The sequence below is a fragment of the Trichomycterus rosablanca genome, chromosome 18 (assembly GCF_030014385.1).
Source record: "Trichomycterus rosablanca isolate fTriRos1 chromosome 18, fTriRos1.hap1, whole genome shotgun sequence".
NCBI lineage: Eukaryota > Metazoa > Chordata > Actinopteri > Siluriformes > Trichomycteridae > Trichomycterus > Trichomycterus rosablanca.
This window is the reverse complement of record NC_086005.1, coordinates 15,159,157-15,174,507: the sequence shown is the minus strand read 5'-3', so window position 1 is coordinate 15,174,507 and position 15,351 is coordinate 15,159,157. Positions and strand designations below refer to the sequence as shown.

General features: G+C 40.1%; 1 protein-coding gene across 3 annotated transcripts in view; it reads left to right on the top strand.

Annotated features, from left to right (window-relative positions):
• The window catches only part of apc (APC regulator of WNT signaling pathway), a 56,430-nt gene that overhangs the window by 7,458 nt on the left and 33,621 nt on the right, over positions 1-15,351 (top strand). For 2 of the 3 annotated variants that reach the window (XM_063014838.1, XM_063014836.1), the window contains exons 1-2: positions 1,129-1,421; positions 8,851-9,003. In XM_063014838.1, the coding sequence (XP_062870908.1) occupies positions 8,869-9,003 (135 nt within the window). In that variant the 5' untranslated portion in view covers positions 1,129-1,421; positions 8,851-8,868. Of the gene's footprint in view, positions 1-1,128; positions 1,422-8,850; positions 9,004-15,351 lie in introns of those variants that run through there. The other variant, XM_063014837.1, reaches the window with a different exon arrangement.

Here is a 15,351-nt window from a genome sequence, read left to right as displayed (position 1 = left end):
AAAATGTCAAATATTTAGATACCAAAAATATCTTTACTCTTTTAGTGTTAACTAAACATTAAAGTAAATAAACTTTTGATTTAAACTTTTATAACAATAAATAGAGCCCCACTAAATTCTTGGGAAATTGTGCTTAATTTCATGGACTGTGTTTTGACACGGCCCTCAGAACTGGTTGGGAGTTTTCCAAACTCAGTTACCCAAGTAGTTTTTTTTTGCTGCTTAAGACTTCTTGAACATCTTGAACATTTTGACTAACCGATTGCTAACTGAATTGCCGTAGGATTGCGAGGACCTCCTCCTAGTGCAAATTAACCAGTTAACATACTAGTCATCTCTAAGAAAACTAAAAGTGTATACAGCACACAGCTGTCTGGAACCAAGCAAAATCAATACATAAAACAGAGAGTATGTTAAAGATGTATTAAACTCAACAGTTGAATACATCTTTTTTGACATCAGCCTTGTTGTCATTTTGTTACACTTTTGACCGCTCTCCATGGTTCATATTGCACTAAAGTTAGCAATGTATGCTAGTTCGGGCACACTGTCGTGTTGATGCCTGACATAGTGACATAGACAGTCCTGGCACACATGTATGAATGTCCTTGAAGATAGGCATCCTGTGTTTACACTAATAAAGGGTTATCACATTTAGGAATTGATAAGCAGAGCTGAAATTTAGTTTGTACCCGGTACTGTAGCCAGTACTACACACTCTCAACAGACTGTAGCTTTGCTCCTAGTTGGAATCAAGCGTCAACGGATGGAATTGAATTTAAGACATTTGTATCAACAGCACTAATTGAACATCAACTTTTTCTGTTTACTGTTTAATTAAAGCCATCCATAGTTATATTGTAATGGGATGCTGTAAGTATGTCGGATATCGGTTTGATGAATTTGGCAAAATTTGCACCCTTTATTAAAAACAAGACTGGAACATCCCTGCTCCATTGCTAAGGTTACGTGTTTTGACAGCAGAATAATGCTAAAAGTGCTTCGCACCACAGGGTTTCAGGGCGGGAGCTGAGCCCTTGCTTTTAGTGTTGATTTGTCCCGCTCTGTAATATGATCATAATTTGACTTTGCCTTATTGATCTTCCTGCTTCATGCTGCGACCTTTAGGCACTATGCCCTTTCGACCCCCCTCACAAACTGCAACCCGCTTCACACTCCACTCCCCATCCCTTAAGAGCTCTAATTGAGACGGGGGACGCAGCTGCAATTCGGAAACGAGCCAGTCGCCGTCGACCACTGCAGCGCCGGGCATGGGCCGCCGAGCCGTTCGATTGGCTCCCTCGACGCCCACGTGACCAGGCTTGCTGGATGCTGCCGTGCAAAAAAAAAAAAAAAAAAAAAAAAAAGCAGGCAGCTTGAAGGGTAGATGGGATGGAGGCTGTCACTGCTATCGCAATGGGGTAGGTTTCTGCTTTTCCATCTGTACCGAACGTGCCGTTGCTTTGTGCTTTCGGGTTTTCATCGGGATTTGAAGCAGCTGCTCGAGAGGAGAAGCAGCCTGTGGGTGTGTGAATACTGAGGCGGTTTCTGTAAGCTCTTTTGTTTTGATGCTTGTTGAGAGGCAGACTAGATGGGTGTGGGGGATGTGCGATGGGTACTCAGATTCTTGCTTAATTATCCAAAGAGTGCAAAAAGGAAGAGGCTGAAGTAAAATTTGATGTAGAATGGATCACCTTTTAGATGGCAGAAGAGAAATATGTCAGCTTTAGGAGGCAAGATGGTGCTTGCGGGTGGGCTGATGGTTCAACCCTGGTGCTCAAACAAAGCAGAGGTGTTACAGTGGTGGTGCATTTTCATGATTTTTTTGTTGTTGCAAGGATTATATGAATTTCCTGATCAATTGTGAAGATTCTGGCTTATGGTGTGTGCCAAAGGGTGTCGGTAGCAGCTCTGCTGTGTCTTTGTGGATCAAGGGGAAGAAGGGCATTTACATACTTGCAGCTTGACTGCAGAATTTTTAGGGATCCTGCTTGTTATGAGGGGGTAATTACACACAGCGTTGCACCTGAAATGAATGCAGAAATGCAGCCAGAATCTGGTTTGTGAGCAGAAGATGTATTATAGTCAACATATGAGAAATAAATATTATTGTCTTGTTATTGCAGCTATGTTAGCAATGCCCTTCAAGTCTTTTGTTGTAATATTTTGTTTTTTATTGGGATTTTTTTGGGAATACAAGGCAGAAAATTATGACACTTCACATGATAGCACAGAAAACAAAATTATAATAAAATAACCAAATTGTTTACCTAAATGTTTGGATTTAGACACATTTTGATCCATTTTTTCGTCTTCCATGGACAATTGTTCACTAATTCTATGTCAGTCGATTTTTATGGCAGTTGGCTGCTTCCCCCATGATCAGAGCAATTAGTGTTGTACAGATTACCATGTAGTCCACATTTCTCATTGGATTAAGGTAATAACAGGATACCTGTATGTTAATGACATTCATTTAATGAAGTTATATCTAAAGTAATGTAGTTATTTTATGGAGAAGCCATTTTATTCATGCAACCATCACACTAAAGCGCAGGATGCCGTTTCTTATTAGAGTAAGATCAACATGGATGCCAAACTAGATGTTTTATTACAGATGCCATTCTCTATTGTTCTTATCTCTACTGTAAAATAAGATATATCTTCATTGTCACTGTACAAGTACAGTGAGATGTTGTTTGAAGCAAGCCTGTAGATGCTTAAATAGGTAAATTATATAAAGGTATTACATTACATTAAAAATACAATAATGCGTCCATTAGAATAATCGTGTGTGATGCCAGGATCAATGTAAGAATGTTGCACAGAACGGTTATTTAACAGTCTTTAAATGTATGTGTGTACACTGATCAGCCATAACATTAAAACCACCTCCTTGTTTCTACACTCACTGTCCATTTTATCAGCTCCACTTACCATATAGAAGCACTTTGTAGTTCTACAATTACTGACTGTAGTCCATCTGTTTCTCTGCATGCTTCGTTAGCCCCCTTTCATGCTGTTCTTCAATGATCAGGACCCCCACAGAGCAGGTATTATTTAGGTGGTGGATCATTCTCAGCACTGCAGTGACAATGACATGGTGGTGGTGTGTTAGTGTGTGTTGTGCTTGTATGAGTGGATCAGACACAGCAGCGCTGCTGGAGTTTTTAAATACCGTGTCCACTCACTGTCCACTCTATCAGACACGCCTACCTAGTTGGTCCACCTTGCAGATGTAAAGTCAGAGATGATCGCTCATCTATTGCTGCTGTTTGAGTTGGTCATCTAGACCTTCATCAGTGGTCACAGGACACTGCCCATGCGGCCCTGTTGGCTGGATATTTTTGGTTGGTGGACTATCCTCAGTCCAGCAGTGACAGTGTGGTGTTTAAAAACTCCACCAGCACAACACACACTAACACACCACCACCATGTCAGTGTCACTGCAGTGCTGAGAATAATACCCAAATAATACCTACTCTGTAGTGGTCCTGTGGGGGTCTTGACCATTGAGGAACAGCATGAAAGGGGGCTAACAAAGCATGCAGAGAAAGAGATGGACTACAGTCAGTAATTGTAGAACTACAACATGCTCCTATATGGTAAGTGGAGCTGATATAATGGACAGTGAGTGTAGAAACAAGGAGGTGGTTTTAATGTTATGGCTGATCAGTGTATATGTGTATGTATACCAGTATACATGTGTGCGTTATAAACAGTGTATGTATACACATACATACAGCATGTGACTACACGTGTGTATGTGTATATATGTACAGTATATACCATGTGACTAGATGTGTGTATGTATGTACATATCATGTGAGTATAAATGTGTATACATACATTTCGTAGCTGTAGAAATGTAGAATTGCTCATGTAAAACTGGTATCAGACCTGTATCATGGCAGATTTACTCTTCCTTTTATTGGCAAATTCTGACTTTCATTTGACACTTTGTATAACAAGGCTCAGGATTTCATAAGGAGAGGAATTTTGCTCAGAATGCTCAGATTTTGTGATCAGGTTAATTTATTTGGCTTCGATGATTAGAATAAGTTCTTTAAACCCAACAACACTGTACCTACTATTGCACAGGGTGGTGTAAAGGTAATGCTCGGAGTGTTTTTTTGCCAGTGGAACTAATGCACTGCGGTGGGATCAAAGAATAATGAAAGAAAGAGGATAACCCTAGAATTCAAAACAACATGGTAGAATATTGGTAGCTGTTGAGTCTGCTTTTAAAAGGTGTAAAGCCCTGTGATGAATTGGTGGCATTGCGGCCAGTGATTCCAGGAAAACTGGACCCACCACGACCCTGATCAGGATGAGAGTGGTGGTAAAACATGAAAATTATTTATTTATGCATTTTTCTCCCATTTTCTCCCGATTTAGTGTAGTCAATCTGTCTTCCGCTGCATTCGAGGAGGGTATGTTGCTGCTCACGCCTCCTCCGACACGTGCGCGGTCCTAGCAGACCCCTTGTTTTCACCCATGCACTCTCTATCTGGGTCCTTTACACAGCGTTTAAAGACCCCACCCACATAGTCTGGTCATCCCACCCCCTATCAGACACAGTGGCCAATCAGTGTCTGCTTCAGGCACTGCCAATTATGCCTGCTAGATGGTGCCCACAGGGCTCTAGACTAACTTTTTAAACTGGTTGCACTGGTGCGCCTAACTTTTTTTCTTAGGTGCACCAGCACAAAAGTTAGGTGCACCCAAATTTTCGACCGCAGCACATTTAACTCCTCAGTTTTACAGGTTCACTTTTTTTATAATCGCTGTCCATATAGGCAATATTGACTTGTAAATGATTAACTAACAATCTGGTCAACATAAAGTTCTTTATTTGAAGCACAATTCTACAAGAAAGGTAACTTACTGAAAAAGTGTTGGTGTTTAAAGTGCTTCACTGAACTGAAATTTAAACTCAAGATAAATGAAATAAAAAGAAAATCTAAATTAAAAGTGCAAGTGTTTTAAGGGCTTCAAACTGAACATCTCATTTAATGATAAAAATATTACATATGGTTAATGCAGTAACGAGACGCATATTATTGACATAGGCTACATGACATGAAATTATTACATTTTGAGTCAGTTTGCCGCTGATATTTTTAAAGTGCCTTAAAAAAAGATGAACTGTGTGATATGAGGTGGTAAAAGTGACCCGGACAGAACGAACAACGTTTAACGTGAAATATAAACACCACACGTGAAGTAAATCCAGCTAAACACAGATACATGTGGAGCTGTTAGACTGGATTTGATGGTTATTTCACACAGATGGATGTTTGTGTTGTGGAACTTTAATGATGTTTTATCTCTCGAGTCGAGCGCTGAGCAAATCGGTTATTTACGTCGAGAGTAAGCGAAGCGCAAAACTCTTCTCACGTCAATGAACTAAAGAAAACAACAACTGAGACAAACATGTCACGTCTTCTTATCACCGATATTTGATTGATGTTTTTACATAAAAACCAACATCTGTAACAGCAGCACAAATGCTCGCACATATTCTACACACTCCGCCATGATATTACTACTCTTAACTTTCGCTGTGTAATGCCCACCGTTGATGACGCTGGTCCCGCCCTTCACTATCTCTTATTGGTATAGACATATAGATATGATTAGATTATGGGCCTAATGTGTGTGTGTTGTTGCACCGGAGACTTTCAGAGTCACAGACACTTCTTTTTTCCCCTCGAACGGCTGGTCGCACCGGTGCAACCTCAGATTTTTTTCAGTCGCACCATTGAGAAATTAGGTCGCATGTGCGACCAAATTGGTCGCACTCTAGAGCCCTGGCCCAGCCGACCGGTGGCAGCGCCGAGTTTCGAACCGAGGAGTTCAGAATCTCGACGCTGGTGTGCAAGCTAAATATCCCCCTTGTCATTTTTTTTTTAAATTTATCACATTTTCTGTCACGTGCTACACCCATGCGGGCCAAGAAGGACCGCATGCTAGCACACGCCACACCTGACATGTAAAACTGCCATTCACAGCTTATGTACCAGCCAGGATTCCTGGAGCTTTAACCTTTATGAATGTATTCCTCCACTGCTAATGCTGGTGTTCAACCAGACAGTATAAAATGCTGTTGCAACATTACATGCAGTTATTTCTCCCTCAGAGGGCTTACCATGTCTCTTGAGTGCCCGCTACTGAAAAATCAAACCCAGGTGGTTGCTAAGGTGGGCTTATGCATTAGACAACTGCACCACTTGAGCATCCCTGGTTTATTTTTATTCTAAAATACATCTTCATGTTCATGTATGGATTAGCACATTACATTAATTACAAGCATTAGTTTAGATATCACTGTTTGAATAACTCAAAGTGCCTGGCTTTATTCTAAACTACCTCACAAGGTTTATTAAAGGGCACTGAGGGAAGGACTCAGGATGAGTAAACTTGGCTTGATGGCATCACAGACTCCCTGCCAGGGAGGCCACAGTGCGACTCTGTTCTCTTGAATTACGTCTCTTTCGATTGTCACTGGGCTGTGAGCTTGGTATTGTTAGTAGAGCATAGTGTGTGACAGGCTGGAGAAAACTCTGCGACACACACACACACACACACACACACACACACACACACACACACTGGGTATTAATTCTGCTGTTGAACTGAATTCTGCTTCATGGATTTGTCATTGTGACTACTTTACTCTGCCTCTTGAATTTAAAGTAAGAAAACGCTTCGGAAACTTTATTTAATCAGTCATGAAACAGAAATAAAGAAGTCTGGTAAGTTAAAGCTATTAAATTTACTTAATGTTTATTAATTAACGTTAAATCTTGATCGGATGAATTATATTCATCACAGTCACACCACTTTTATTCAAAGTAGCGCGTTTACATTGGAATGCAATTAGCACCCTTATTTGATTCATCTATTGTTAACAGTTTCATCAATTGCTTTATCCTGGTCAGTGTTGCAGGGGGTCTGGAACAGACAAACACTCTGGACAGGGCACCAATCCACCACAGGGCTTTAGTCATCCATCAATTCAAGTCAAAGCAAATTTATTTATATAGTGCTTTTCACAATGGATATTGTCTAAAAGCAACTTTACCGAATCCTGGACCAACAGACCAAAAACCCCTGTCGAGCAAGCCGAGGGCGACATCTTACCAACATTGCCAATCATGTCTGTGTAAAAATCCTGTTGGCGCATAGCACAGAGTGGATCTTAATCAGGATCTCCGTGGTGGTGGGATAGTGTTATGCACCACTGCGCTACTCGGGCATATGGTATCATAGGTGTCTGTAAAACTGGATTTAAAACATTATAGTGAATTCTGCCTCCGTATATCTTCTGCGCTTATTCGCTGTAATAGTGCCAGTTACTGCCTTCTCCCCAAATCATGAACAGCGAGGCTGTCAGCTGACCTTCACAGCAATTAATGTTTGAGGTTAAGTTTTGTGCTGCCAGTTTGTTCATGTTGTTGCTATTGCTGTGTTGGACTCGCAAAGGTGGGTCATTCACATGTTTTTGTTTTTCCAAATGTGAGCAAGTGGGTTATTTTAGGAAACTTATTAGTAAAACATATCAGTCAGTTAAAAGCATGGATATGGAAGATCTAATATAAGCTCTCTGGTATGGTGGGAGTGTAGCCCTGGTTGTTGATATTGTTTTGTATTAAGTTAAATTGCTATTCAGGCTTTTAAAAATCTGAGTATGAACTGGCTTGAGATTTCAAACTGGCTGGTTTTGAAATTGCTAATTCTGCTTAAGGATCAGTATTTGAAATGGTTTTTCCAGTGGTCTAAACCCAACTAGGAATATGTGGATTGCACTGAAAATTTAAGTCAGTTTTGTTTGAATTCTGCCATTTTTGCCAAGTGTTCAAAGGTCCAGCCAGAGTTGTGCCAAGTCTCTAATAAAGGAAAAAAAAAATTATATATATATATATATATATATATATATATATATATATATATAAAACCTTGCGTTAGGTGCTCTGTATGTATGTATATTTTTTACCCATTTGGATCTTTTTAATCTCATGTATCCTGGTCAGGGTTGTGGTGAGTCTGGTTTCCTCATAAGCATTGGGCTCAGTACAGTAACACGGGCGTCACGGTGGCTAAGTGGGTTCGATCCCCAGGTGGGGCGGTCCGGGTCCTTTCTGTGTGGAGTTTGCATGTTCTCCCCGTGTCTGCGTGGGTTTCCTCCGGGAGCTCCGGTTTCCTCCCACAGTCCAAAGACATGCAAGTGAGGTAAACTGGAGATACTAAATTGTCCATGACTGTGTTTGATATGCGAATGAATGAATCTTGTGTAATGAGTGTAAAACATGATGTTAAAATCCTAATAAACAAACAGTACAGTAACACACAGTGCAGTAACACCACGAGACATAGCCCGACCGTCCGATAGCACTGCTGGGGATTCAAACCCTGGACCCCTATGGTAGTGGGCTAGCGTAACATGCCAAAACTCATTCAGATATTGAAAGAATACTTGAAGAAACCATTCAAATCCTGTATGTAAACTTTTGACATAAACTGTGTTTTTTTTTTTTTTTTTTTTTTTTTTTTTTTTTTTATATAGTTGATTTGTGGCTTTTTTGATGCTCTGCTTGCTGCTTTAATGCAACAACAACAAAAACATTGACTAGATAAATGTTGCGGCTTATAATGTTGGATGTTCCTCTATAGGAGAATATGGTTTTTACACCAGAATATATTCAAATTTTTGTGGCTCTAGGTACTAGCCAGGGATGCTTACCCAGCTCTGGCCTGCCTCCTTATATTAAACCTGTTCATTCTAATAATAAAAATGTCTAACCTGCTGTAGATCTCCTTGTTAAGAGTCTTTTATCTCTGTTGTAGGTCAAGAGGTAGTCCAAGATGGCTGCAGCATCATATGATCAGCTGCTAAAGCAAGTGGAGGCCCTGAAAATGGAGAACTCCAACTTGAGACAAGAGCTGGAGGACAACTCGAACCATCTCACCAAGCTGGAGACGGAGGCCTCTAATATGAAGGTACATTTTACGACACATACAAAATGCAGTCAGTTATTGCATAGCTACAGAGCAGTTATTAATGATGAGGATGGATTGAGTGGATGGATTGACAGGATGGATTTATCTCCTCTGTCTGATCACTAGTAAATTGTAGACATCTAAGTCCATTTATACTGAACATGGCAGTGTTTTTTGGAGACTGTAAAATGGCAGTGGCTTTATGTAACTCTAAGGAATCACCTTATATATGATCTTGTATGGCTTTAAGGTAAGAACCATGCTGTGCATTGAGTTTGAGGGTTTGAATCCCAGGCTGGGCTTAGAAATACAGAAAATGCGTTACGTGAACCTAGCCATCAGGGGACACATATTGGTATACGCAAACCCAGATAAATAAGAGGGTTGCATCAGGAAGGGCATTCAGCATAAAAACTGTGGCAAATCTAATATGCGAATCAAAGATCCTAACGGGAGTGGCCAAAAGGAATCGTTCATTTGTCATTCAAAAGAATCACCAATGTCATGATCCAGATGTACTTTATTATTAATGTGAAGACCATGGTCATACAAAAATAGCAGAACTGCTTGGGTTTGTTGACCTCTGAGGGGCCACTTCTTCAGATTCTTCTGTGGATGTTGCTGATAACTGGATAAATACACTTAACTGAGCAAATGTCTTTTATGTTTGTGCTTTATATTTTAATTGGTCTAGGTGTGCTTATAATGCTAACAATTACATTGGCAGATTGTCTGGAAATAACTAATATATTATATTTTGTATATTGTATTATAATATATTCTATTTAATCAACAAATAATTATTAGTGATTTAAAATACATTAAAAAGATGTAAAAAAAAATTTGTTCAAACATACAATACTATGAAAAATTATAATCAGGTGGCTGCAAAAATTCAGTTTTTGTTAAGAACATGCAAAAAATACCTAGTGTGTAATAGACTGGATTTAGCTGTAGGCTATGTCCAGGGTTCTACTCATTTTTACTGCCTATATTTAGAAATAATTACAATATTTGCAATGTTAAATAGCATTTATGATTAACGTTGAGATTATAGATGGCCTTTATAAAGGAACCTTTCATTCTAAATGGCATCAGAATACATGTCATTTTCCCTGGGTGATGGTCTGAGTCCTTCTCCTTGAAGCTGAGCATCACATTTGTTTTATCATTTCTACCCCAGTGCGCTTAAATTTGCTCGACTGTGGTGAGGGTTTAGCTCATGGTAAGCTTCTGATGCAAAAGAACTAGCTAGGTGAGAGATGTTTCATTTGGATGCAACCTGACAGCCTTCAGCCTCAGAAAAGTGTGAGAATGACAGGGAATATATTTGTGTATACACTCAGTTTCTTCTGAGTGGTACACAGGTATCTAAAAATTAGTGGTCGGCACCGTCTCCTCACAGCAAGAAGGTCCTGGGTTTGATTCCAAGGTGGTGCGGACCGGGTCCTTTCTGCGTGGAGTTTGCATGTTCTCCTTGTGTCTGCGTGGTTTTCCATGGGAGCTCCGGTTTTCTCCCACAGTCCAAAGACATGCAAGTGAGGTGAATTGGAGATACAGAATTGTCCATGACTGTGTTTATGATGTTAAAATCCTGATAAACAAATAATATTTCTGGAGACATTTCAACCTGACCACTATTTTATGAAAATTGACATTTAACATTTAAAATTCCCTCATTATCTCCCAATCTATTCTCTTCCGATTGACAATTGGGAATTTGCTGCTACTTGCACAAACCCCAATTTGATCAAGGGTCACCACACCCGCTCTTCCCATCACAAGCCCAAACTGTGGCTGCATCTTATCACTTGCAAGTGTTGGGTTTCCACACAGTATATGGAGAGCCATGCTTAGTGACACCTGCTTAGTCCCAAAGATCACATATTGTAGCAGAAAGAGACCCTGCCCGACCTACCCTCCCTCAAACACAGCTACTTGTGTCGTTGTGGACACCCGGCCAGGTCAGCAGCTCTGCTTAAAATTCGAACTTGCGAGTTCCAACACTCTGCAGGGGTGTGCTAGCATGTTAAACTATTGCCAAAAGCCCCTAAAGACAAATTTTATGTTAACAAACATGCAAGTTATTTAATTATTCTTTGGGTTTTTCAGAGCAGTAAGTTATTAGCCACTTTCTTTTAGTGTGTTTTTGGATTTCTTCATACGAGTTGCTTTATTATTTTGTTGCTACAGTGTTTCACTAGAATTCTCTTAATGTGAGAGAAAGGCAGTAAAATCACTGAGTCACTCTGCTGTTGCCAGGAGCAGTTTGTGCACTCTTCATTCTCTCCTGCTCTTTGGCCCCATTGCCTGCTAATAAAGAGAGAAAGCACAGAAATACTAATGTCTAAGCTCAGTCGTTTAATGTCTTAAGGGCCCACTGTGAAGAGAATTCAAGGCTAGATTATGTAAAAAGTATTGGATAGTAAAATGTCCAACACATTTGGGAAATACACCGACAAGGCATAACATTATGACCATTGACAGGTGAACTGAATAACACTAATTATCTCTTCATCACTGCACCTGTTAGTGGGTGGGATATATACACAGCAAGTGAACATTTTATCCTCAAAGTTGATGTGTTAGAAGCAGGAAAAATGGGCGAGCGTAAGAATTTGAGCGAGTTTGACAAGGGCCAAATTGTGATGGCTAGACTATTGGGTCAGAGCATCTCCAAAACTGCAGCTTTTGTGGTGTGTTCCCAGTCTGCAGTGGTCAGTATCTATCAAAAGTGATCCAAGGAAGGAACATTGGTAAACCGGCGACAGGGTCATGGCTCATTGATGCACGTGTGGAGCGAAGGCTGGTTCGTGTGGTCCGATCCAACAGACAAGCTACTGTAGCTCAGATTGCTTTAGTTAATGCTGGTTCTGATAGAAAGGTGTCAGAATACACAGTGCATCACAGTGCTGCAGACCAGTCAGGGTGCCCATGCTGACCCCTCTCCACCACCGAAAGCGCCAACAATGGGCACGTGAACATCAGAACTGGACCACAGAGCAATGGAAGAAGGTGGCCTGGTCTGATGAATCATGTTTTCTTTTACATCACGTGGATGGCCGGGTGTGTGTGCATCACTTACCTGGGGAACACATGGCACCAGGATGCACTATGGGAAGAAGGCAAGCCGGCGGAGGCAGTGTGATGCTTTGGGCAATGTTCTGCTGGAAAACCTTGAGTCCTGCCATCCATGTGGATGTTACTTTGACACGTACCACCTACCTGAGCATTGTTGCAGACCATGTACACCCTCTCATGGAAACGGTATTCCCTGATGGCTGTGGCCTCTTTCAGTAGGATAAAGTGCCCTGCCACAAAGCAAAAATGGTTCAGGAATGGTTTGAGGAGCACAACAACGAGTTTGAGGTGTTGACTTTGCTTCCAAATTCCCCAGATCTCAATCCAATCAAGCATCTGTGGGATGTGCTGGACAAACAAGTCCGATCCATGGAGGCCCCACCTTGCAACTTAGAGAAGTTAAAGGATCTGCTGCTAACATCTTGGTGCCAGATACCACAGCACACATTCAGGGGTCTAGTGAAGTCCATGTCTCGACATGGCAGCAAAAAGGGGACCAACACGATATTAGGAAGGTGGTCATAATGTTATTAATGTTATGTTAATAAAATTAGGCTAGTCTAGTTTTTTGTTCTTGATTAGTCTTGATTTTCTAACACATTCTTTCTTCATAAAACAACATAAGATTTAATTTGCCGAATCATTTTCTTCAATTGCTTCAAACTCGCTAGGGTTGTGGCAGGTCCGGTTTCAATGGGGAACACAGGACGCAAGACAGGAATACTCTTATTTGGAATTGTTTATTTTTTTCATTCTTCCTAACAGTCAACCTTGTCACAGATTTGTTTTTATTTATTTATTTAATTTTGAGCAAATCGTGTAGTAAGACTGGTGATAGCCATCATCGTCCCTCACCTCTATATTACCTTCATTGACCCTCCCTTCCTGGCTTTGTTTCCTTAATGAATGCGGATGTTTCCGTCCTCTGGACATTTCCTGTTTCCTCAGTTTGCCAGAGACAAACAACTGCCGCCAGACAGTAAACATTCTCATTCATTAATATCTCAACTTCCTCACCCGGTGCTGACAGATTGTAAATCCAGAGCGCAGCACTTTGTTCCTACAATGAGGTTAAGTTAGTTGGCCTATCTGAAACTGCTCGTTAGTTTTGCAGTCAGATTATTAGGGCTGCCACTAACGACTATTTTTCTATCGATTAATCTATAGACTATTTTATCGATTAATCTAACGAATAATTTTTCTTCAAAAATGTAATTCAGAATCTCATTTAAGCTTCTTTTATTTTAACTGTATGGCATAATAATATGGCACAAAACTAAATGTAAACAGGGGTTATGTCCACATATTAAACAAAGTGCAACATGTGTTTATGGCATTCTGTACACAAAGCAAAGTGCTTAAACTTATAGCAGAAATAAAATAGAGGTGGGTACGTCATATTTTTCTATCGATTAATTAATCCATCGTACAGTAATGACAGAATGAGCCCTGATTCTAACCTACACATTCACTCAAAAATTACTTCAAATTCTAAGCGATGTAAACATAGTGGTAAGTGTTTCACATGAGAAGCTTTTTGTGCTTTGATCGCCGTGGCAACCACAAAAATAGCAAGCCCAACGTAGCAAGTGCGAGGCGCGTGTGATGCACCCTAACTTAACTCGCTATGAAATACGGTGTTCCAAGATCTCTGTGATTATGAAGCTTAATGAAACGATATAGAAGTAAAAAATGCGCCTTTAGTGAACTTACTAAGGAATACGGTATTCTAGGATCGCCACGATTAAGAAGCAAATGCACCCTAACTGAACTCGCTGTGAAATACAGTGTTTCAAGATTTCCACGATTAGGAAGCTTAATGAAACAATATAGAAGTAAAAATGCACCATAACTGAACTCGCTAAGGAATACGGTATTCTAGGATCTCCGTGATTAAGAAGTTGAAACAACATAAGACGTGCAACATCGCGCTAGTGCTGCTGTGGTACCATCAAAGCTTTGCACAGTGTACAAACCACATTTTTGTTTTGTGCCAGTTTTAAGTATTCCCAAACTTTTGATGATTTGGGTCTTGGAAATCTTTGAGCTTTTCTTTGAAAGCTACAATCGGCCTCAGATGACATTTTTTAAGACTGCACTTAATGCTGGCAACCAGCGACTGGACCAAATACGACTTACGTCATGCACGCAGCAAGTACAGTAGACCCATGTGTTATGAACGGTTTACCATACAAACATTTCGGGTTACGAACGATCTTTTTCAACTTAACGTACGAACAAATTTCGGACTACGAATTGAAATTCGCGAAACACGTGACGTCACGAACAAGTTGACTCCGACTGTCTCTCTCTCTCTCTCTCTCTCTTTCTCTCTCTCTCTCTCTCTCTCTCTCTCTCTATATATATATATATATATATATATATATATATATATATATACATTAGGTTAGGTAAGGAGGTGATTTGGGAGGTCTGGCATGGATTAATTCTATTTACATTATTTCTTATGGGAAAAATAGGTTTAACTAATGAACATTTTGACTTAAGAACAGCCCTTCAGAACCAATTAAATTCGTAAGTCAAGGGTCTACTGTAGTAGGATGAACGGTTATATGAATGGAAACATTGTAGAAATTAATAAGGATTATTTATAAGCATAGTTTTAAAAACGATGCATCAACTTAAAATATTGACGTCATCGACTAGGTCGACCAATCGCGGCAGCCCTACAGATTCTAATGCTTTTGTAAAGTTGAAGTGCTGGTAAGAGAAGCGTTCTCTTTGTCTGCACATAGTTATGGACACTGCACTAATGAATTTAAGAGGTTTCTGTCATTATAACCGGCACCAGTGGTTGCAGTTGTTTTACATTTTTAATGAGCATCGTTGCTGACTGCTGTCCTTGAGCCAAGTGGAATCTCATTTACTTTCTAGTCTAGCAGCTTTCTGCTTGCACTGTTGACTCAAACTGTCATAACCATGTGATCTCATTGCGTAAAACAAAGACACTTCAGTGTCTCATTTGGTGGTGGATTGAGTCAAAGCCAGCTTACTCATGAAACTAAAATAAGTTGGGCTAAATTACAGGGCTTGACTCTTGGATAAGGTTTTGGATGGCTAAGTGGTAAATTATTGATTCTCTGTAGTGCTTTATGATGTAGTGCATGTAAAGCTTAAGTGCATAATGCTGCTATATCAAAATAAAGACACTGAAGAACCAACTCATTTTAGATTTACAAATATGGGTGAAACAAGCGACTATACTAAAAATGTGTTTTATACACCGTCAAAGCCAAAAAAGGGACC